We start from the raw sequence: 21,719 nt of genomic DNA on the forward strand, positions 1-21,719 counted from the left end.
AATTAATCAAATAAAATTTATTTGCGCACGCCGGGTTCGAACCCGCGACCTTCGGAATGGCAGTCCAATGCGTTACCACTGGACTATGCCGGCCGTCAACAGATTAGATAATTGTTCTTTCAATTAAAACGTAAAGCAAATATCTAGTACGGATATGTGCTTTTTTATTTATTTTTGTTATTAACTATTAAAAATAGGCAAATAAAGAATACAGTTTTCCATGTTTTTGGAGGCAAATTTGACAATTTTTTGTGAGATAATGGTACTTTTTGTGACAATTTTTTGTAAGATAATGGTACTTTTTTGTGACAATTTTTTGTGAGATATTAAAAAAATAATCTATCCCAACCTACAACGCCAATGTAATGATATTAAAAAAAATAAAAAATCTTAATCAATGCGTGTTCCAACGTAAATCAATCGTTTGTAATTTAATTTTAATCCCACCAAAATATTTTTTTAATAATTTATATTAATTTTGAAATACAAATAAATAAAGTAGCACATATCCGTACGTTGGTCTCGTACGTTCAAGTATTTTGGTCTCAAAATCCAATTTAAGTTTTGTATGAAAAGGACCGCGCAGAAGTTCATCTTAACCGAAGGAATACGATGAGATCATAACTTGTCCGAAACTTTAGTGTATATTAAACCCTCTTAAATTATTATTGTGTTTTATGCGTAATCTTTGTAAAAGTAGACCAACATTTTTTTTCTAAAATCATATGCTGCAAATGCATTATTAGCACCATTTTGTACACCACAGTAGTGACCCATGTGCGAGTATATGCAGCGCAATATTCTTAATGCACACGGCATTCTTAAAGTAGCAGTTTAAATGCTGTTAGAACCCACCGACCAATCACAGAGCGTTTGAGTGTTTTAATCGTTTTTAAATGACGATTTTTTTTTAGTGTACACATAATTAAATACAATAAAACTTATATATTCAGAATCAACGTTTGTTGATACGATATGATATTTATGCCACAATATTTTTCACTTAAGTTCTTTATTGCACTGCAAGAAATACCAAACAATTGCAGCGGAGAATCTCTCTTGAGTTAATGGTTTAATATTAAATTTGATGGTTTAATATTACAACAGGTTAACATTAGCAGTGGGCATTTTGAATTTTTTTCGTTATTAACAATTTTAAACAGAAATTGCAAATTTAATGATATTTTATACAATAAAATATTAAACTATTGTTGTGTATCACTGACTTTCAGTAGATATAGTTACAAGTAGTAAAACCGAAAAGTGTGTATGTGGACTATGTATGAATGCGAATGATGCAAGTATAATAAGGTCCATCCCTTCTGCCTACCCCTTACGGAAAAAAAAAGTTAGTTAGTTGTACTACGATGATATTTTCTGTTACTATAAGAATAAACGGAATGCTCCTTGAATTATAAATGTCAGTATGTTTCTTTAATCTATACATTAGAGGTTGAAACACGAACACGAGAAAATACTTTCACCCCCTTGGGAACATTAATTTCCCCACACTTGGCGTAAGCACACATATAAAGATGTGGTAATTAGATACAAGCACTTACTGTGCGTGTGTTATTGTACGTGGGCTGTTAAATGAGCAACGTGTATGTATTTTTAATTAGCTTACACAAAATTTGTGCGATTAGATTTTCGTACTGAGAATATAGAAAATGCTGCAAAAATTGAAAATTATGTTTTTTTTAATTACATATTTTAAAAATCTGAGATTTTAGCTCGTGACGTCACTATACGAAAATTACACTATATTATGAATAATTGTTTTTTGTAGATTGCAAGACTGGGTTGACCTTTGAAATTTTAACTGATGGTGAAATTAACGATTTCAGCTTACGTACGTTTCTTTACGAAATCGTAACGATATTTTAACTCTTTAAATTTCTACCATCATACATCCTGCAATAGTTGGTTCATCTCAATGTTTAAAAAGAAAATTATATCGTTTATTTATTTATCACCTAAACTATAACAGGAATATAAAAATACATACAAGTCAACGTAACATTAGACATGTATTATAATAACAGTAATAAAACAATGTTTAATGGCACAGAAATAAAGATTTATTTAAGATACATATAATATTAGGTTAATTTAAGTTGGACATGCCTCACTAGGCGAACTTGTGTTAATGTAGAATTTTGAGCAAAATTAATTAAAACACTGTCTATTGTACAAGAACCATATATATATTTTAATTTCTGCGGTTAAAATTACGGTTAAAAATAATGAATTGTGCCCCAGAAATCTTTCCTTTTTCTACATTAACCCCACACTTTTTTAAGGAAAAGAAGAAGAGGAAGTTCTGGGAAGGTAAACGGTGTGAGAGTTGGGTAGGATTCTATGGATCAGTGTGTTCAGGATTGACAGACATATGAATATATCCCTCCCACTGCGGCGCAAGGCGATCGGTCGAGAGACCAAAGAGAAGAGTTCAAAGGGTCTCCCTAAAACAACCTCTTTCTTGAACCGAAAAAATAAGTTGGGAATGCCCGAAGAAGACATGGCACGAGTAAGTGAATCAAATTTTTGAAACGGGTGACGTGATGTTTAGTCATGTAAGTGGCCCATTCTGGTACATATTATATGTTATTAGTTTTTATAATGAACACGCCATGTTTAATATTACCAAGTTTATTTACCTGCGACTAATTAACGCATTAACACGTGTTCAGTGGCGGCCGGCGACCTACAGGGGTGGAATAAAAAAAATCGCGTGTAATTATTTAGGTATGTAGACAATATTCACCCGACAAAACTTTGAATGTAATAATTAATAATACATCGATGACTCGGTTCTTAAAGTCTTTCATAGACGACACCAATCACGCAAATGGCTTTAATGTGATATACATAAATTTTATAATTATAAACTACAAAGTATAGAGAAAGCTACAGAGTTCACAGGGCTTAAAGGTCCTAATAACAAAAAATCACTTCACAAATCGTTAAACGGTCGTTTTGTTACACATTGTACAAATACTGTACACTTTCTATTTCGAATTATTACTAATAATAAATGGCTAGCAACATTGTATTTTTCAACCAGGTTGTTGAGACATTTGTGATTATCATGTCTTTAATAATAGTTTCTATTCTAATGACCAATTCACTATCATATTAGGATAATTCAATATATTTACCATTATTTGTGTTATTTTTCGTCAGCTTCAATTCAATAATAATGTCGTTTTGAGAATAACATAGTTTAATCTTATCGGAAAAACCGAGGTTATTTAGGATTTTCATTGACTTTTACGGCGTAAATTTAATAAAACTTCCATGAAAGTGATGTTTTTAATAACATAAATGCCTTGTGCATATGTAGGTAAATACAAAGTTTTAAAAAAAATAATCGTTCATTGTGACAAATTGGATTCAAAATGTTTTAATTTTTTATTATTCTCTGGGAATTGTTATTATATTTTTTAATCATTTTTAATTATGTGAAGGAGATTAAAAGGGAAAAGGGAAGTGACATTTATCTTAGTAAATTGTTAGATAAAAGGACCGTGTTCTTTGAATTTTTAAATCAAAAAACACGGTAAATGGGTTAATTTTTAATTTTTCGGTTAAAAATGTTTTTATTTTTCAACTTTTTTTATGTTGAAATTAAAATATTTCAATTTTTAAACACTAAAGTAAATTTGAAAAAATGTAAAAGGTAATTTTATCTTGTTTTTAAAATATTGTTTGTTTTTGCAACATGCTTAAAATGAAGATATATAAAAATATATATAGAACAATAAAAATGCTTTGGAAAAATTGCTAAATTCGATGAGAATTTTTTATTAAGTTTATACAACAGTTTTTACGTTTCAATAAGTAAGGTTTTCACATACAAGGGTCGTTTATCAATTGAATACAATTTTCACCAGGTTTTTTTAGTAAGACCGTTAGTTTTTTGTGACACATTGTCTTCCTTAAAACAATGCGACGTTCACTAACAATTGAAGTTATGAAAAGGGTGCAAAATATTATATACATTACTTTAATCTTAAGACTTAAAAACCCTGTGGTGAAATAAAATCAATATTACACCCGTAACGTTGTTTACTTTAGGAGCGACTGAAAGCTATTAACCAATTACGGAAAACGCACCATAACTGAAAACGTAATATCGACCAGTAAGTTCTGTGAACCGTGTAGACTCTTCTAATGTTCTCTTATTTAATAAATCAAAACCCAAATTTTCTCTGTAATTTTAAGATTTGTAAATAAGTACTTAGGTATTTAAATAAATATAAGCCATATATTATACTAAAAATATAAATTATTAAATAATCAATGAGTATAATCATTAAAGTTAACTAAAATAATTCAAAAAATTACTTTTCACTGCTAATATTATACGTAATTTTTTTAATTAATAAAGTGTTTCCCAAATTGTATTATCCCTTAAAATATTAAGGGATAATACAATTTGGGAAAATTAGAACTAACCCCCCAAGAAGTCACTATGACAACCAGATTGCAGAATCGAGCTAATAGTTTTCAGAAAGAATTCAGTGTTGTGGAGAATACATTTAATTTCACACACTTGTAAATTTTGCTTTGAATTTTCAATGACTTTTAACGCGGAAACATCTGCCACGACAAATCATTGCATACTATGATTAATACAAAAATAAATTAAAACCATAGACATATGAATATTAGTAGACCTGCCCTAAGTGATTAAAAGCGTATTATTCCCCACTCCCCATACCGGTTCCATTGGAGCCGGCTGGGCTCGCGTATGGCTTCCCGTGAATCTTGAGAATGTGACGTCATCATTCTTGTTCGAACTAGCGTCGAGCTATGGTCGAGGCATTTTATGAAATAACACGGCAAAATAGTGGCTTGTGATATGAAAACTTGTAAAAATATATGTGAAAAAGAGAATAAACCCAATTGTCGTATTACATTCCATATGTAAGCATCATTTTAAGCTTATTCACGTCGTATAGTATGAATCAGTTGTAGAAACATATACTATCACATCGAGCCAACATTGGTCGAATGTAGCGATTCTCAAGTGTGCGCATCGTTGTTACTGGGAAGTAAATTATGAACACTTATAAAAGTGTCTTAACTAAATACGTAAACAAAATATTCGACTCTGAAAATAGAAGAAATTTTTTTTGCCGAATTTGGACTTCGCAAATTTGCTCATAACGTGGCGAGTAATTTGCGCTCCCATGTAAAAATGTCTATTCATTCAAAAGCAGATTATAATGCGAGATGCTTATATACTGTCAGATTGATTTATTGACGAATCACAGTCAGCTTTACCCCCTTCGTTCTTCAACAGTTGATTTTACCCCTCACCTTTAATTTCTAGTCTATATATTCATATGTCTGTGATTAAAACCTATTTATATATTTTTCAATTGAAAATATTGATCGAACGATTATTCATATTTTTTTACATTTTTAATACATATTTCAAAGCTCCACATCTTTTAATGAAAATGAAGTTGTTTTCTAAAAATATTTGCGTCGACCTAGATGTATTAAAAAGGAAAAGAAAAATGTTCTAATTTCACGACGACAGAGCTGACTGTTCGATATTTTTTGCTGTGTATGCACAAAGATTTGTTGAATTTATATCACTGAAAGGGCACTTCATATGTGCATATTAATTTCGTTCTGAGTTATTAATTTTATATATAAATATTAATCTTTAGTTAGAGAACATTTGTTGTGTGCTCTTTTACACAACCTTTAAAATATGTACACACTTACATACATTCGATATTGCTAACAAATTTTCTTTTTTTGTTGGTCAATTTCATTAATTCCCCGCCGTGATGCCTACGTTAGTTTTATCGACCGACCATTATCCCTGAATTTTCCAATCTGACCATCCCTTCACAGAAAAGCACCGTACCTAAATCCGTGGTAAGGTAAATGTTAAATCTATTCGGCATTGTAATGAGGCTTTTTATTTGTTGAAAATGCTTTATGGTTTTCGCTCCTAAGGATCATGACCGCTTATACCGGTCGTATCGTATTTTGTATTTCACGTCCAGAGGCGGAAACAAACAGTTAGGCAAACTAGCTTCCTTTCTACCCGAATAATATTAGCTTCAAATAGGGTTACCCTATTTGTTGCTTCAGAATTTAAACGCCTATCTTTTTTATTGCAGGTTTTATATTTATTCGTACCTGAATATAAATTCCTCAATCTAATCAGTATAATCCTCAGCACGAGTAAGCACCCAGTGAGGCCCACATTACCATATTATATAAAGGAGAGTATCTGTTTGTAGCGGGCGGGCGGCTTGGATTTGATTGTTAAAATAATCTCCAGTTTTATTCGGAGGTTGATGAAATTTCGCACACTTGACCTTCAAAACAATATAAAAGTCACTGGTATACATTAGATTTCTAAAAACACAACGTAACGCCCGGGCGACGCCGCGCCGTGGATTTCAGCAAATGTATCAATAAAAAAATTCACCTGCTGATTTCGCTGTTTAATTACACGTTTACCAAAATTTTTGTTCCTTGAAAAACTTGCTTAATTAGCTGTGTCGGTTACAATCTTACATAATTTATAATTCTAATAACAAACCTATCTAGAAAAAAATCTTAAGCTAACCAGTTTTTGTTTTACTGTAAATATGTGTACCTGTCTATTGTCCCTAATTTTCAATAATTAAATTACGTATATCTATGTAATTTTCTACTTTTGTGGTTTCAAACGCTAATTATATGTATATGTACTGATAAGGTTACATTCTCACCCGATAGTGTTGCTTTGAAATTTGCAGTTTCACTTACTTTATTATCTTACTTTTGTTGCTTTGAAATTTGCTAGTACATTACTACCTAATTTTGTTGCTTTGAAATTTGCTAGTACATTACTATCTAATTTTGTTGCTTTGAAATTCGCTAGTTTATTCCCACTGAATTTTGTTGCTTTCAAATTTGCTAGTTTATTCCTACTGAATTTTGTTGCTTTCAAATTTGCTAGTTCATTCCTAAATAATTTTGGTGCTTTGAAATTTGCTATTACGTTACATCCTAAAAGTGTTGCTTCAAAGTTTACCCAGTTTACTATTTCAGTTACATTTACTATTTTTTTAACTAGCTGAATTTTTGCTTCATCCACATTTAAATATCAAATCATAAATGTTATAGTAGATATAAACTCCTCGCTTCATACAATCAATATTCAAAATTTCCACATTTCAAAATAATTTAAAATTTCGAAAAAAACTTCAAATTTCATACTGTTTTCATTCTTTGCTTCCTATTATTTTCCCTATTTTTCCGATAAATCCTGCCCGTACACCTTTCTTCTGATTTTAGGACTTTCCTTATTTGTTGCGCGATCCAGATTTCTAAAATTGATGTCCATATTTTCTAAAAAGATGCCAGAATAAAACTGAATAATATGATCGTAAATAAACCGCTTCATAAATCGTATAAAGGTTTTACTACCATCTTTCTGAAGAGTATTTAATACATTTTCCGTTCCTACGTAACGATGCCTAAACCTAACCATAAAAATGCCTTTACCAGCAGAAGATCGTATTGCAGATTGAACGGTCTTTTGATCAGTAAAAAATAAATATTTGTTCATATAAACGTTTATGTTAATTATTGGCTAAACAAATTGATGTGTCAAGTACGAAAAACAAACATTTTCGGCATTACACATGGAGAAACATGATTAAGGCCTGTTAATAATGTGAAGGCATGGCATTTCCTGATAAAATTTTAGTCATTCAGAATATATCGTGCTTGTCCTAATAAATATAATGGACGAAATGCGAAAATATTATAATTTTTATGAACACGAGTTCCGACATCCTGGTAACATATTCGAGATTTACTTATGGTTACGAAATCTGTTAGTTCATTCGTTAAAGGCCTGCAGTCCCGTTTATAATAGGGAAACGAATAATTTAACCAGATTTTTAATAAATTAAACATATTTTATATCAGTAAGTTTCCTCCGTGTATCTTTATATATATTTGTTATGTGTACGACCAACGTGTACGCGTGGGAACTAGAAACGTTACATTACACAAGCGGCTATTTAAGACATCGGTTGGGAAGTTATTCCACATCAACCATATTTTCCTGATCTTGTTTCATCAAATATTAATTTTGTTTCTATCTCTACCTTCCAATGTTCTGGTCTCAAAATTGGCTTGACGACTTCTTTACCACCAAACCGTCGGCTCTCTTTAGGCACGAAAACGGTAAACTACCCGAAAGTTGGGAGATATCTTAAATATTTCAGAATAGTAATGTAATATTAATTACTTAATTTCAAAACATGTATTACAATTAATTAAATAAATAAAATACTTTTCAAACTTTTGCATCAACCTAATGCAACCTACCTAACCTACTACACAATAGAATTAAAGTGTTCAAGTTTACCGTATTTGAATTTATTTTCGAACCTTTTAACGTAAATCTTGAAAAAGTTGCCATGGTTAAAAAAATGATTTAAAATATCCCTTAAACATTACCCTCCATTTACATTTCATATTTTTTATCCACCGTTCAATTTGGTCAGAGTGAAAAGTTTTTTTTCCAATCGGTTTGCAAATAAAATAAAAACGTGAAAGGCTTAAGGTGGCTTAAACTCAAATGGTTTTCATAAAAGATTTATTTTTATCCGACCTTTTGTAGGCACGAGGGTACCTACCCGCCCGTGGTCAAATGTTAAACCCCAGTGCCAATTTATCGCCGACTCGTCTGGTGAAAAAATAAATATACGGGCTAATGTCTTGCGGGCTTCGCGCAGACGTTGAATCGAGTGTTGCCATTAAATATATTTTTTTAAATTGTTCCCGAAATTGACCACTAAAAAGTACTTTCGTAAAGTTATTTTGTCAACATTGACACTGTTCCAAAGAAATGTTTCAGATGAATTTGATATGATCTTTTTTTATTATTTGTAGTTACATTTTAAACCACTCCGTCCCGTGACATAGGAAAATATCAAAGCTTTATATATATATATATGAATTTGTTTATTAGTATTCTTCACGCAGTTGCAAAGCCATTTTCATAATATATTTAATTAAATAATATACATCAACGCGTATACTTGGAGAACTAACTTTAAAATCCGTTTACCCAGAGATTTGGATGAAAAAAAACGGTGCAAACATTTCATTTTTCTTAGTTAATTTATTTGTTTTTTCTTCCGTCAATTTTAATTTAGCTTTGTAATGTTTTAATCAATCATAAAATACGTATCACTGATGTTTATTTATTAATTGAAGATATGATAAAAAAATAACTTATAGGTAATCTCTATAAAAGGTAGATGTATATAGTAATTTCCCTTCAGCCCGTGCATTTGATGTCTTGTCTGGAAGTCTAAGGAGATTTTCACAATCCTCTCAATAACTGCATATGTATGATTTAGAAAAACTCGGTGTAAAACCCAGGCAATGCCGGGAACTTAATAATAAGTATTAATAGTTACGGCCGATATATATATAGCTAGTATTCATAGATACCACATACAGAGTATTCCAATAAGAGGTGTTATTTTGATATTCAATCTTAAAAGATCAATGGTTTCGTTGCTTGTGTGGCACGTAGCGCCGTCTTGTTGAAAGTAAACATTGTCCAGATCAATACCATCCAATCCGGCCATAAAAAATCATCAATCAATTCTCGATAGCGCAATCCATTCACCGCAACTGTTGCTCCAGCCTCATTTTCGAAAAAGTAAGGTTCGATGACTCCGCCGGACCATAAACCGCACCAAACATTCACACGTTGAAGATAGAGAGGCTTTTCAACAATAACTCTTGGGTTTTCCGAGCCCCAGATGCGACAATTTTGCTTGTTAACGAAGCCACCGAGGTGGAAATGGGCATCATCATCTTCGGGATGGAAATGGGATTCACTCAAGTGAATTTTAATAATTTCAATGCGTTGTTGAAGCGTGTATCGTTCCATTTTTATTAATGGCGTAGTTTTTACTTGTCAAACGTCAAAAATGATAGCTTCAAAAGTAACATCTACCGAAATAGCGGGCTATTTGAAATAACACCTCTTATTGGAAAATCCTGTACTAAACACGGGCTTTATAAATAAATAAATCGTGAATCGAAAATAATACGTTATCTTCTGGATAGTGATTATCGAGAGGATTGTAAAATAACCCATATATATTAAATTAAAAATTTTGTGGTGAACTACTTTTATTGCTCTGGTTTCCCGCAATTTGCGAACTACTTTCGTAATTCGTCTTTTTAAATAATAATGCTTATTTAATTCGCCTTTCTTAATAAAGTGACATTTATTTTTGTGTTTAACAAACCCTGTAGATGTAATATTCAATGGCAAAATGAATGCATAAGGTCGACACTGCAATTGCAGTGCTTCATGCGGTGCGTGGACACACAGCACTGTTATTGCAGGGCTCCGGCAACCGGGTTAACCTGCAACCAAATTTTAAAGTATTTAGATAATATGTTGTTATCCAACTGGTTCCTGAAGGTTATCGGAAACCATTTGTTCATTATTCATATTTCCGGAAACCTGTTAAATGTCTACGTGTATGTACACTGTGACCATAGAGCTATACAATTAGATGTATTGCTTGCGTACTAATATCTAAACGTGCTTCACTATTAGAACGCGATAAGCGGTGCGCGTAGACCGGATTCGGTAGCTTTAGTTGGAGCGTTGGAGGTCAATTGGAGGTAGAAAAGTGGAATAATTTTTTTTCGCATTCATGTGTCTAAATATAATACATCAATGACTGTGACGAAAATTTAATGACACCATTACTTCGGGGGAAAGAATAAATATTTTCATCTGTGGTTATTCTATAGTGAACGGTTTACAGTTGACAGTGTTGACAAAAATTGAATATATCGTCATAAATGCTGTATACACATAACAACACAATGCACAAACATCAGACCTTCATCTGATTAATGCCTTCTAAGGATCAGTAGCATCTACGGGCTCATTTTGGAAAACCGAATAAATAATTTGTAATATGTTTGAACAATGAACATGCACAGAATAGGTTTAAAGGTTCTTAGTTTGGGTTATTTTAAAAAGTTATGCGTTAAACTTAAGCATACATTTTAAGAACTTAACTTACGACAAACGTCAGGTTATATAAATAAGAAAAAATATGATGGTAGCACATGAAATTTTTAACTTTGATTGAGAAAAACTTGAACTTTAAGGCGATGCCATACGTAGTAATGCAAAATCATGTGTTTTTGGTTTGAAAATTTTGTCGCCTAGAAATGTTTCAGATGCTTTAATTAAATACTGCGAGTAGAATACATCTTGGCCTTTGAAATAATCGAGTATTTTTTAGATAAGTCTTTTTATAAGCCCAGAAAAAAATAATGTATAAGGCCTATGAAAACTGCTTTAAAGTTCGAAATCTCCTACTTACGAACCCATTTTCGGTTATGATTTTATTTTATAATGTAAGTTATTTATAAAATGATCGAAATTTTTTTTAATTTTTATGCATGAACATCCACAAAATAAAATAAAAGACACTTTTTGGCCATGTTTTTTTGTTGAATAAATAAAAACAGGCGGATGGTGTTAAGCGGGAATTTAAACCTTATCGCCATCTACGTAAGGGTTGTTATTGATAGCGGCTCAATTTAAAATATTACACGACGTAGTGCATCGCCTTAATGCATTTTTTTATCATCTCCTCTGAAATATTTATTTTTTATTATTGTAATTAAGTTCAAGCAGAGTGTTATTCAAACGAAAATTCGGCAAAATTCTTTACTGTGCTAATAATGAACAATTTCGTTTTGTTTTTTCCAGCATACCGCAAGTGCCAGACGGATGACTTTCACTGCGGCACGTCAGCAGCTGCAGCGGGCGGGTCCGGCGCTCCGGGTGCAGACTCGTGCGTGCCCCGCGACAAGCGCTGCGACGGCTACATAGACTGCCGCTCTGGCCGGGACGAGGAGGGCTGCTCCGGCGTCGCGTGCCGTCTCGACCAGTTCCGCTGCGAGGGCGGCCAGCGCTGCGTGGATGCCACGCAGAAGTGCGACCACAAGAACGACTGCGGGGATAATTCCGATGAGACCGGCTGCCGTAAGTGGAATATTTAATTATTCTAACACCAGCAGCTACATCATTCCAGAACCTAACCTAATCCTACATGATGCAACACACTCAACATAACCTAACTCACTAACCCTACATGATGCACCACACTCAACCTAACCTAACCTAACCCTACATGATGCAACACACTCAACCTAACCATACATAATGCAACACACTCAACCTAACTTAATCCAACCCTACATGATGCAACACACTCAACCTAACCTAACCTAACCCTACATAATGAAACACACTCAACCTAACTTAATCCAACCCTACATGATGCAACACACTCAACCTAACCTAACCTAACCCTACATAATGCAACACACTCAACCTAACTTAATCTAACCCTACATGATGCAACACACTCAACCTAACCTAACATAACCCTACATGATGCAATATACTCAATCTAATCTAACCTAATCCTATATGATACGTAACACTCCCTTCGAATCACTGGACTATGTTCCCTCATCCCAGCATCACTTATTCCTGGGTGGAAGATAATTTCAGTATCGCCATCATCTGTGTTCAGTTCACTAGATATGAATAACTAGCTAGTTAGGTTCCAACCTTCCTCTACCCTTCCTCACGTCACTCACAACACTTCCTAAATCAGATTTATCATAGTTCCACTGGCTACAGGCATTCGGAACACTTAAATGGATGCCGGAGAAACCAACATACCTCATCCCGGCTCTGATATACCCACATAAGCTTTATGCTTTCTACCGCATTTCACCATATGCCTTTAGCAGTAGCCCAGTCCCCTTAATGAAGTTCTCCAGGGTTGCCGTTGGTTGTTTCACAATGTCCCTTGGTTCCGTGGTCAATGGGCCTCCAAGTATCTGAAGCTTCTTCCCTTGAAGGCATTGACTCCATAGATGAATCTGCATTCCATCATCCTCAATATATCAGATTTTGCATAATGTTTCAGACTTCCCGCCGTGCCACATCGGACAGTTCCGCTGCGCCAATGCGCTGTGCATCCCAGCCACATTCCACTGTGACGGCTACCACGACTGCGCGGACGGTTCGGACGAAGCCAACTGCACAGCCATCGCCTGCCCCGACAATAAGTTTCTGTGCCCCCGCGGTGGTCCAGCCGGCGCCCCCCGATGCATCGCCAAGGTGCAGCTGTGCGACGGGAAGAAGGACTGCGAGGATGGAGCCGACGAGGAAACTGCTTGCTGTAAGAAAATGAATTATTAACTTAGCCCTTAAATGTCACTAAAAAGTTTTCCCAGTGAAAAGAATTTAGTATTAAACAGGAATCCAATCAGAAGAATGTGCAAAATGTTTAATCAAAATCAAAACCTGAAGGATTCCGACATTTTTTTATCCATGCAATTCTTTTAGTAGAAAAAATAAATTTTCCCCATAAAAAATAACAACCTCGACATACTTCTTTCATACATTATGTACTTTCTCATTTTTCTATTGAATTTTCCCTCTATTCTCAAAAATTATTTAACATTAATTTATTAATAGATATTGTGTACTTTCTCCCATTTGTTCACAAAAGATAATTTTCTTATTAACATATGTACATATTTTTTCTCTTAAATTAACGAAAAAAAAAATTTGGCTTAAAAGCTTGTTATTATTATTTTATTTAACAGCTGTTACGTTAATCTGTGAGAAATGTTAGGATGCAGGCGAGTTCTCCAATTTATCTTTTTTACTCTCTTGTTTATTACTGTTTGTATCTGTGTTTTCTCCAATAAATAAATAAAATATTTAAAAAACCTCATTCAATTCTATGCGACTAAATGTTGTTTAAATATTTCTTCATATTATACTATGCTTACAATAATAATTCTAAAACAGCTTACTGAACTAAGAAAGCAGTGAAAGTCATCAGCCTGGCATTAGCGGTATGCTGGAAACAAAAAAAGGAAATTGTTCATTACTGTCCAACTTTGAAGGCATCTCTGTTTTGTTTTGTCTCTGTTTTCCTTAACTGTAAAGTAAGACTTTTTCAACGAGTACTTGAGGAAATAACAGCGATTTCTTATCAAATTTTCAGAATATGTCCCGATAAGCTGACCGTTGCGTTTTTGCAACGTCAGCTTAATATGGGTTAAAACAAACAAATTTTTATAACAGCTCAAGACTTCTTAATTCACCTATGGTTAAATCTGTTCTATTAATTATTCATCTTCAATTATTCTTGCCTCCTCTAACCAACAAACCCTTTGCAAAGCTTCAAAATATATTTTACCTATAATAATACTTAATTTTTCCATTCCAGCAACCTCTTCATGTCCATCCCTGGGCTGTGAATACAAGTGCATAGCCTCGCTCAACGGTGGCGCATGCTCCTGTCCCTCCGGAGGGGTCATCAGCCCTGACAACAGAACCTGCACAGATAGGGACGAGTGCTCAGAGTGGGGATTCTGCGACCAGCTTTGCACTAACAAGGAAGCAGGTATTGACTACATAACTACTACTTCTTGATCTATAACTGAGCATTTATTCGAAAAAAACAGCATACAATAGACTATTTTACCTCCTGGCCTGCAGAACTAACTTGCCAATGGTGACGCCTATCAATTGCGATTAGAGCAATCTCGTTGTTGAATAGAATTACTTCTCATATTACTGACATATTTAGCATCAATGAAATGGGGTTTAAACAGAAAGCTTTGTTGCAGCTTGTATAATACCTGCTTTTTATTTATCACCAGCCCCTTTACTTATAATTGTGGTGTAAATATTATGCGGTGTGCAAGGTCGGAAAAGTGAATAGCTTGACTTATTACTACATCATATTCTATTTAATAGCCTTCCAGATCACATTAAATCTTCAAATTCCTTGTGTACATTTAAAAAGAATGTTAAATTATTTCTGCCATCCGAGGATTTCCAACATATTCTTTCATCTTTGTCCTTTTAAATTGTGGCATAATATTTTGAAAAAGTTAATTTTTTCATCCTTTTCTTTTTTAATATAAATTTTTTTTTCTCTCTTTCTTTCTTCTCTGTTTTAAAAAAAATAATAGTTTGTTACATTTTTATTGCAATTAAATATCATGGTCACCCTACATGTTTACAGCATTATATTGTAATGAATAGGCTGATAGGTACCACGTAGGTATCCAATTCGCAGAAACGTCAATGTAAAAATATTGTTATCTTAGTATTTGAATTATTTTTTTTAATATTTGTACCATTTTAAATCTCTTATAATCTTTGTACTATTTTTTTAATATTTTGTAAAATTATTAACCTCAACACAGGCTTGTCCTAGTGAGGTTAAAAATTATGACTTTAAAAAAAAGATACAATGTAAAGAAACGATAAATAAATAAATAAAATAGGTATTGTTAAAAAAGTCATAAATAGGGCACAAGGCCGGCTTTTCTATTCAAACACTGAACAAGCGATTAAGAACCTATTATATATAGTAAAATGGCATCTTTACACACATTTCAGAATTATGTCTGCTTAAGAACCTGTTTTTTTTTATAATTCATTTTTCTCATAATTGATGTATCTCATAAGGTTTAGCCAGCGTTGGCAATGTAAGCGCCCGAAAATATATTTTTTACTACATGATTTCAAAACATCTACTTTTCTCTACTCTCTATAAATGTAATATGCGTATATTATATATGTATAAACCTTCCGGAAGAAATTTTCTAAATGATAGTGAAAATCCTATCAAAATCCGTAGCGTAGTTTAGAAAAACTAAGCGCACAAACAGACAGTCGTGGAAAGCGACTTTATTTTACACTATTTGGAGATACCACGTACATTGTTATTCATCCTTATTTTGTTATTTATATTTTGTGCATTTAATGAAATATAAAAAGAATTGTTTTATTTTGGTATGTTTTTAAAAAGAACAAGAATAACATGATCATTTTAATTTGTAGGTTATAAATGCTCCTGCGCCCCTGGCTACACTCTGACAGGCGGCTCCAAGTGTAACGCGCCCCCCGAACTGGCCCCGCAGCTGATCTTTGCGCACGAGAGAGCAGTCTTGTCTATGGACATTCATGCACGCTCTGTACGGCTCATTGCTAACTCGACTGGTGCGGCGGGACTTGATTATCATTACAAGAAAAATCTGTTGTTCTGGTCTGATACAAAAACAAGAAAGGTACCTAATGATTTTCTTGTATATATATATTTTTTTTTGTATCATTGTTAGAAATTGGAGTTTGGTTGGCTTTGCATAGATGTCGCTGTGTGTAGATGCTTGCCTTTCCAACGGACTGAAGTTAATAAATAAGTTGATAGTTTTTTCAATAGATGTCGCCATAAATGCTCCCCTGCTAAAAGTCAATAAATAGGTTGATTTATAATTTTCTTCCTCTTCTGCAATAAACATTTCTGGCGAAACAAGTGGGTTTAAATTTCTACCTGGATCCAAAATTATACATTGGACCTTCGTGCCGCATCCGTATTATCGATTGAATCGCGGATGATAAAAGAACCAGCAAACATCTTCAACATCCAACATCAGAGGGGATCTTCAGAACTTCAAACCAGAAGCAAATGGACCAATAGGAATCAAAGGCAGATGCGGTCTGGCGACATGGTCGTAATAAAGGAGGACAACGTCCCTTCTTGCTACTGGAGGCTGGGACGTGTGAGCGCCGTTCATCCTGGCGCTGATGGAAGAGTTCGCGTGGCGACCATCATCACGTCGAAAGGCATCATCCAGAGGGCCATATCAAAGATCTGTCTGTTGCCAATAGATGACAACGAGGAGTTGAAAATGTCGACACCCCCACCCAACGGACCAGACGCTGAGTAAGCGCAAAATAAAAAAAGGTTTTGTGCAAAACAATATAAAAAGTTTCGTGATAAAAACAATATAAAATTTTTGTGTATTATCATAAATAAAAATAAAAAATAATAATAATAAATTAAAAGAAGATAAGGAAGAAATAATAATAAATAAAAGGTAAAAACAGTGCATAAAAAAGTGGATAACAATAAAACTTGCGAGTTTGATAAAAAATGTACAAAATAAAAAAAAGGATTGTAGATCCGTATATACCAAGAAAAAAAAAAAAAAACACTTTAAAAATGAACGCTTATAAACCGAGATAGCCTGCTGGCTATATGTAATTTCAAACTACACAAATACATCTGAAGAAACTAATTATAAATGTGGTAATGAACTATAGAAAAACACAAACCCTTAAGAAGGATGACCAGGAAACCAGCGCTCCATGTTGTGTTGTCTATATTATTTGTTTTATGTTTGATTATTGTTATGATTTCTGTTAGAACAAGGTTATTGGAATTATCTTAGTTGTTAAATTATAGTATAGAATAGCTTAGTGAATTGCATGAATTTGATTTGAACGAAAGTAATAATTTTAATCTCATAATTAATTTGTATAATTTTAGTTAGTTTGAAATTGTCATTTCGTTTTTAGAGTAGTCTTATGTTTAAACTTATGCTTAGAAATAGGTTACCTATTATTTCAAATATTTATTGTTAATCAATTTTTTTTGTATTAACAGTAATAGTAAATAATTACTATTTTTGTTTCTTCCAAATTAATTTTGGCATATATGTAGATATTTAGCTGCTTAATTTTTATTCTTATGTTTTGGGGTTTGTTTCAGAAAAAATGACCTCCAATCCTTTTTTCGGGGGGAGTTTATGTTAGAAATTGGAGTTTGGTTGGCTTTGCATAGATGTCGCTGTGTGTAGATGCTTGCCTTTCCAACGGACTGAAGTTAATAAATAAGTTGATAGTTTTTTCAATAGATGTCGCCATAAATGCTCCCCTGCTAAAAGTCAATAAATAGGTTGATTTATAATTTTCTTCCTCTTCTGCAATAAACATTTCTGGCGAAACAAGTGGGTTTAAATTTCTACCTGGATCCAAAATTATACAATCATGTTCATTGAGAAAATAAAATAATGTAGTGTCCTCAACGTCAGGATAATAATGATTATAATAAAATAAATAAATGATAATATTAATGAGAATCGACTATTGTCGATCTATATGATTTTTTTTTAAGCCTGAATATTTTTCATTGGAGTTCCTAATTGGAAAACATGAAATAAAAAAATGTGGTGTTTTGCCTAATTGTTGACCATCAAATGAAGACTTAAAAGCTTCAAAGCACATGATGGGAATTCCTAAAAATTCCTAATAGAAAAGCGGTGCAGACTTCATGATGCCAGAGCTTATTTTTTTAAGAATTTTTATTATGTACTAACATTCAAACAGATAATCCGATTTATTGTTGAGATTGTGTAGCTTTCCTATGAGTCCTTTTTGCCCGAGTTTGAAACAGTTAGGTAATTGTTTCTTAATTTTCTGACAAACTTTGAACATGATTTTTTCTAAAAGCACAAATTAAATACTTCTCTTTACTTCCAGGTACACATACAATCACTGAACTCTCCAGCTGGAATCCCTAGCTATGCTGACAATGACATAACCATTCCTGGAACATGGTCGCCAGTCGCCCTAGCCGTGGACTGGGTTGGTGATAAACTGTACGTTGCGGATGCCGTTGGACAGAAGATCGATGTGTTTGAGCTGGACGGAAGAAGGCACGCCGTTGTATTGGGTTCAAACCTGACTAATCCATCCGATTTGGCTCTCGATCCGACCATGGGACTTATGTTTGTGGCTGATAGCAGTCAGGTAAAGATGTCATTTATTATTTTTTTTCTGAATTAAATTGGATATGCATAAACCGTCACAAGCGCGACTCTCTAGAGTCTCAAAAATACGTACTATGTGTATTCCAACATCTATTTATTTGTGTTAAGAACTTGGTATAAATATAAATTGATTACATTACTTACAATATTGTATTTGATTTATTCTGTTGTAGGTTCTCCGTGCCAATATGGATGGTACTCATGCTAAGTCTATTGTCTCTGAAGCAGCATACAAGGCATCTGGCATTACCGTAGATATCATCGCCAAACGAGTATTCTGGTGCGATTCCCTACTAGATTATATTGAAACAGTAGACTACGATGGACAACACAGATTTTTAGTATTAAGAGGACAACCCGTTCCCAGCCCATCCAGGCTAGCGTTATTTGAAAACAGGATATACTGGTCAGATGGAACTAAGCAAGGAATTATGTCTGTGGATAAATTTGAAGGAGCTAATAGCATTCAATCCATATACAAAATGAAAGATATTAGAGATCCAAAGGCTATTAAGGTTGTTCACGGATTAAAGCAATTGTACGCCAACAATCCTTGCGGAAACAATAACGGTGGATGCGCTCAAATGTGTATTGTCACAGCTATTCAAGGAGGAGGCTTAGGATACAGGTGTGCCTGCAACATAGGATGGAAACTTGACTTTGATTTGCGTAACTGCAATTTGGTAACTGAATTTTTGATGTACTCCCAACAGAGATTTATTAAAGGAAAGGTATTGAACCCTGTCATTGAAGGATTCAGTGATGCGATTCTTCCTGTAGTGTCAAGAAGAGCAAGGTTCGTGGGACTGGACTTTGATGCCAGAGATGGACACATCTATTACTCTGATGTTCTACAAGATGTCATTTACAGAGTTCACAGAAATGGAACTTCTCGAGAAATTGTTCTGGCTTCACAAAATGAAGGTGTTGAAGGATTAGCTGTGGACTGGGTTTCCAAGAACCTCTACTACATTGACTCCCGCAAGGGTACACTGAATGTTCTTTCAACTCGAAATGTTACCTACAGAAGAACGCTTCTGAAGAATCTCAAGAGGCCCAGAGCTATTGTCATTCATCCTAATAAAGGATTCATATTCTTCTCAGAATGGGATCGCCCTGCCAACATCAGCAGAGCTAATTCAGACGGAACTGGTTTGATTGTTTTCAAAAATGTTACCCTTGGATGGCCTAATGGCTTATCCATCGACTTCGAAGCAGACAGAGTATACTGGTGTGACGCCCTTTTGGATCACGTGCAACACGCAAACTTGGACGGAACAGATGTAAAGACGGTCAACTCTAGACTCATAAGGCATCCATTCTCAATAGTTATTCACCAAGATTTCATGTATATAACAGACTGGCGACTTGATGCCATAATCAGGTTGCACAAGCTCACGGGAGAACAGGAAGAGACAATGGTAAGGGAGCCACAGACAAACAGACTGTACGGTGTGAAGGTTTACAGTGAAAAAGTTCAAAGAGTAGACAGGCTGCAGCCCTGCTCAATCAACAATGGCAACTGTGAAAAGATGTGTTTCGCTGTGCCTTTAAACGATACCTCAGGTGGTTTGATGGTTAGATGCGGATGTCCATACGGAGAGAAGTTGGATGATGAAGGATTCAAGTGTATAGCAGATCCTAATTCAGAGCCTCCAGTACAACCGTGCCCTAATGCTTGGGACTTTACTTGCAACAATCAAAGATGTATACCAAAGAGTTGGGTTTGCGATGGAGATGATGATTGCTTGGATAATAGTGATGAAGAGCAAAATTGCACAAGTAAGTTCCTATTTCCAAACTTTGTATGTACCTACTTATAACTTATAACTCATCATCATGGCGCTACTTTTTAGAGTAGGATTTGGCCTCCTCCACAAATGCTCTTAACTGCCTTCATTCCCTAGCAATTCGTGTCCATTTCTCACGCCTTCACATGCCATTCTCCAATTCGTCCAAGTTACTTACAATGTCTCTTTATAACCCAACAGATGGATTTCATTGAGTGTCTAATTAAAGCCATTTAAAAAAAAAATAGGGAAGATTGAAAAACAAGTGATATTGATGTTGCTATATATATTATCATTATTTTTTTTAATAACTTTTATTTGATTTTGTAGAACCTACGTGCGGCTCTAACGAATTCCAGTGTAAATCTTCCCGTTGTATCCCGATGAACTTCAAGTGCGACTCTGAGAATGACTGTGGAGATTTCTCCGACGAGACGGGCTGTGTCAACGTGACCTGTGGCGCGTCCCAGTTCCAGTGCGAGAATGGCCGATGCGTCCCCAACACTTGGAAGTGCGACTCGGAAAACGATTGTGGAGATGGCTCGGATGAAGGAGATTTCTGCGCAGAAAAGACTTGCGCATACTTCCAGGTAAACATGTGACATTTTAGGATCATTGGCTTCCATTTGAAAATCCTTATTTTTCTTTTCTCTGGATACATGACTATGTATGTACAAACTACTGTCATTGAATTGTTTCTCAGTACGACTTGCGTGGTGATTTGACAAATGCGGTTATAAATTTGCATGTCTTTTTTACAATATAGGTACATAATTTAATTTCGGAAGTGTACTGGTAACATTCTAAAATTCAAAAACACATATTTCTTATTTTATTCGTCTCCCGCGCATCTGATACAACCCTGTTTCACACTGGAGTAGCCGGAAGACTCCACGTCTTCGCCAGTGCTGAATACATCCACTAGTCCATCCACAAGGCCTCCACCAACGCGGTGTTGAGCCACCGACTTTATCGCCTCGACCACTCCACTTCCACTGCCGTCATTGCCAATTACACCTGGTGTGATTTTCTGGAGGATTCGCCGCTGATAATGTCCACCGACGCGGTGTCGATCTTCGGCCTGGGAATCCTCCATCAATCTACATCCACCAACTACGTCATCGGTCCGGAGTCATCTCACAACCGCGCTACTGACTAAAATGAACGCTGTGACATCAC

At 34.5% G+C, this 21,719-nt stretch overlaps 1 protein-coding gene across 2 annotated transcripts in view; it reads left to right on the plus strand.

The window, feature by feature from the left end:
- The window catches only part of mgl (low-density lipoprotein receptor-related protein megalin), a 485,387-nt gene that overhangs the window by 448,855 nt on the left and 14,813 nt on the right, over positions 1-21,719 (plus strand). For both annotated transcript variants that reach the window (XM_089633402.1, XM_089633403.1), the window contains exons 5-11: positions 11,801-12,076; positions 13,035-13,289; positions 14,352-14,528; positions 15,980-16,206; positions 18,461-18,730; positions 18,924-20,532; positions 20,871-21,130. In XM_089633402.1, coding sequence (XP_089489528.1) covers positions 11,801-12,076; positions 13,035-13,289; positions 14,352-14,528; positions 15,980-16,206; positions 18,461-18,730; positions 18,924-20,532; positions 20,871-21,130 — 3,074 coding nt within the window. The remainder of the gene's footprint in view (positions 1-11,800; positions 12,077-13,034; positions 13,290-14,351; positions 14,529-15,979; positions 16,207-18,460; positions 18,731-18,923; positions 20,533-20,870; positions 21,131-21,719) is intronic.

This window comes from Hesperophylax consimilis, chromosome 7 (genome assembly GCF_061612785.1).
Source record: "Hesperophylax consimilis isolate HC1 chromosome 7, BYU_Hcon_1.0, whole genome shotgun sequence".
In the NCBI taxonomy this organism is placed as follows: domain Eukaryota; kingdom Metazoa; phylum Arthropoda; class Insecta; order Trichoptera; family Limnephilidae; genus Hesperophylax; species Hesperophylax consimilis.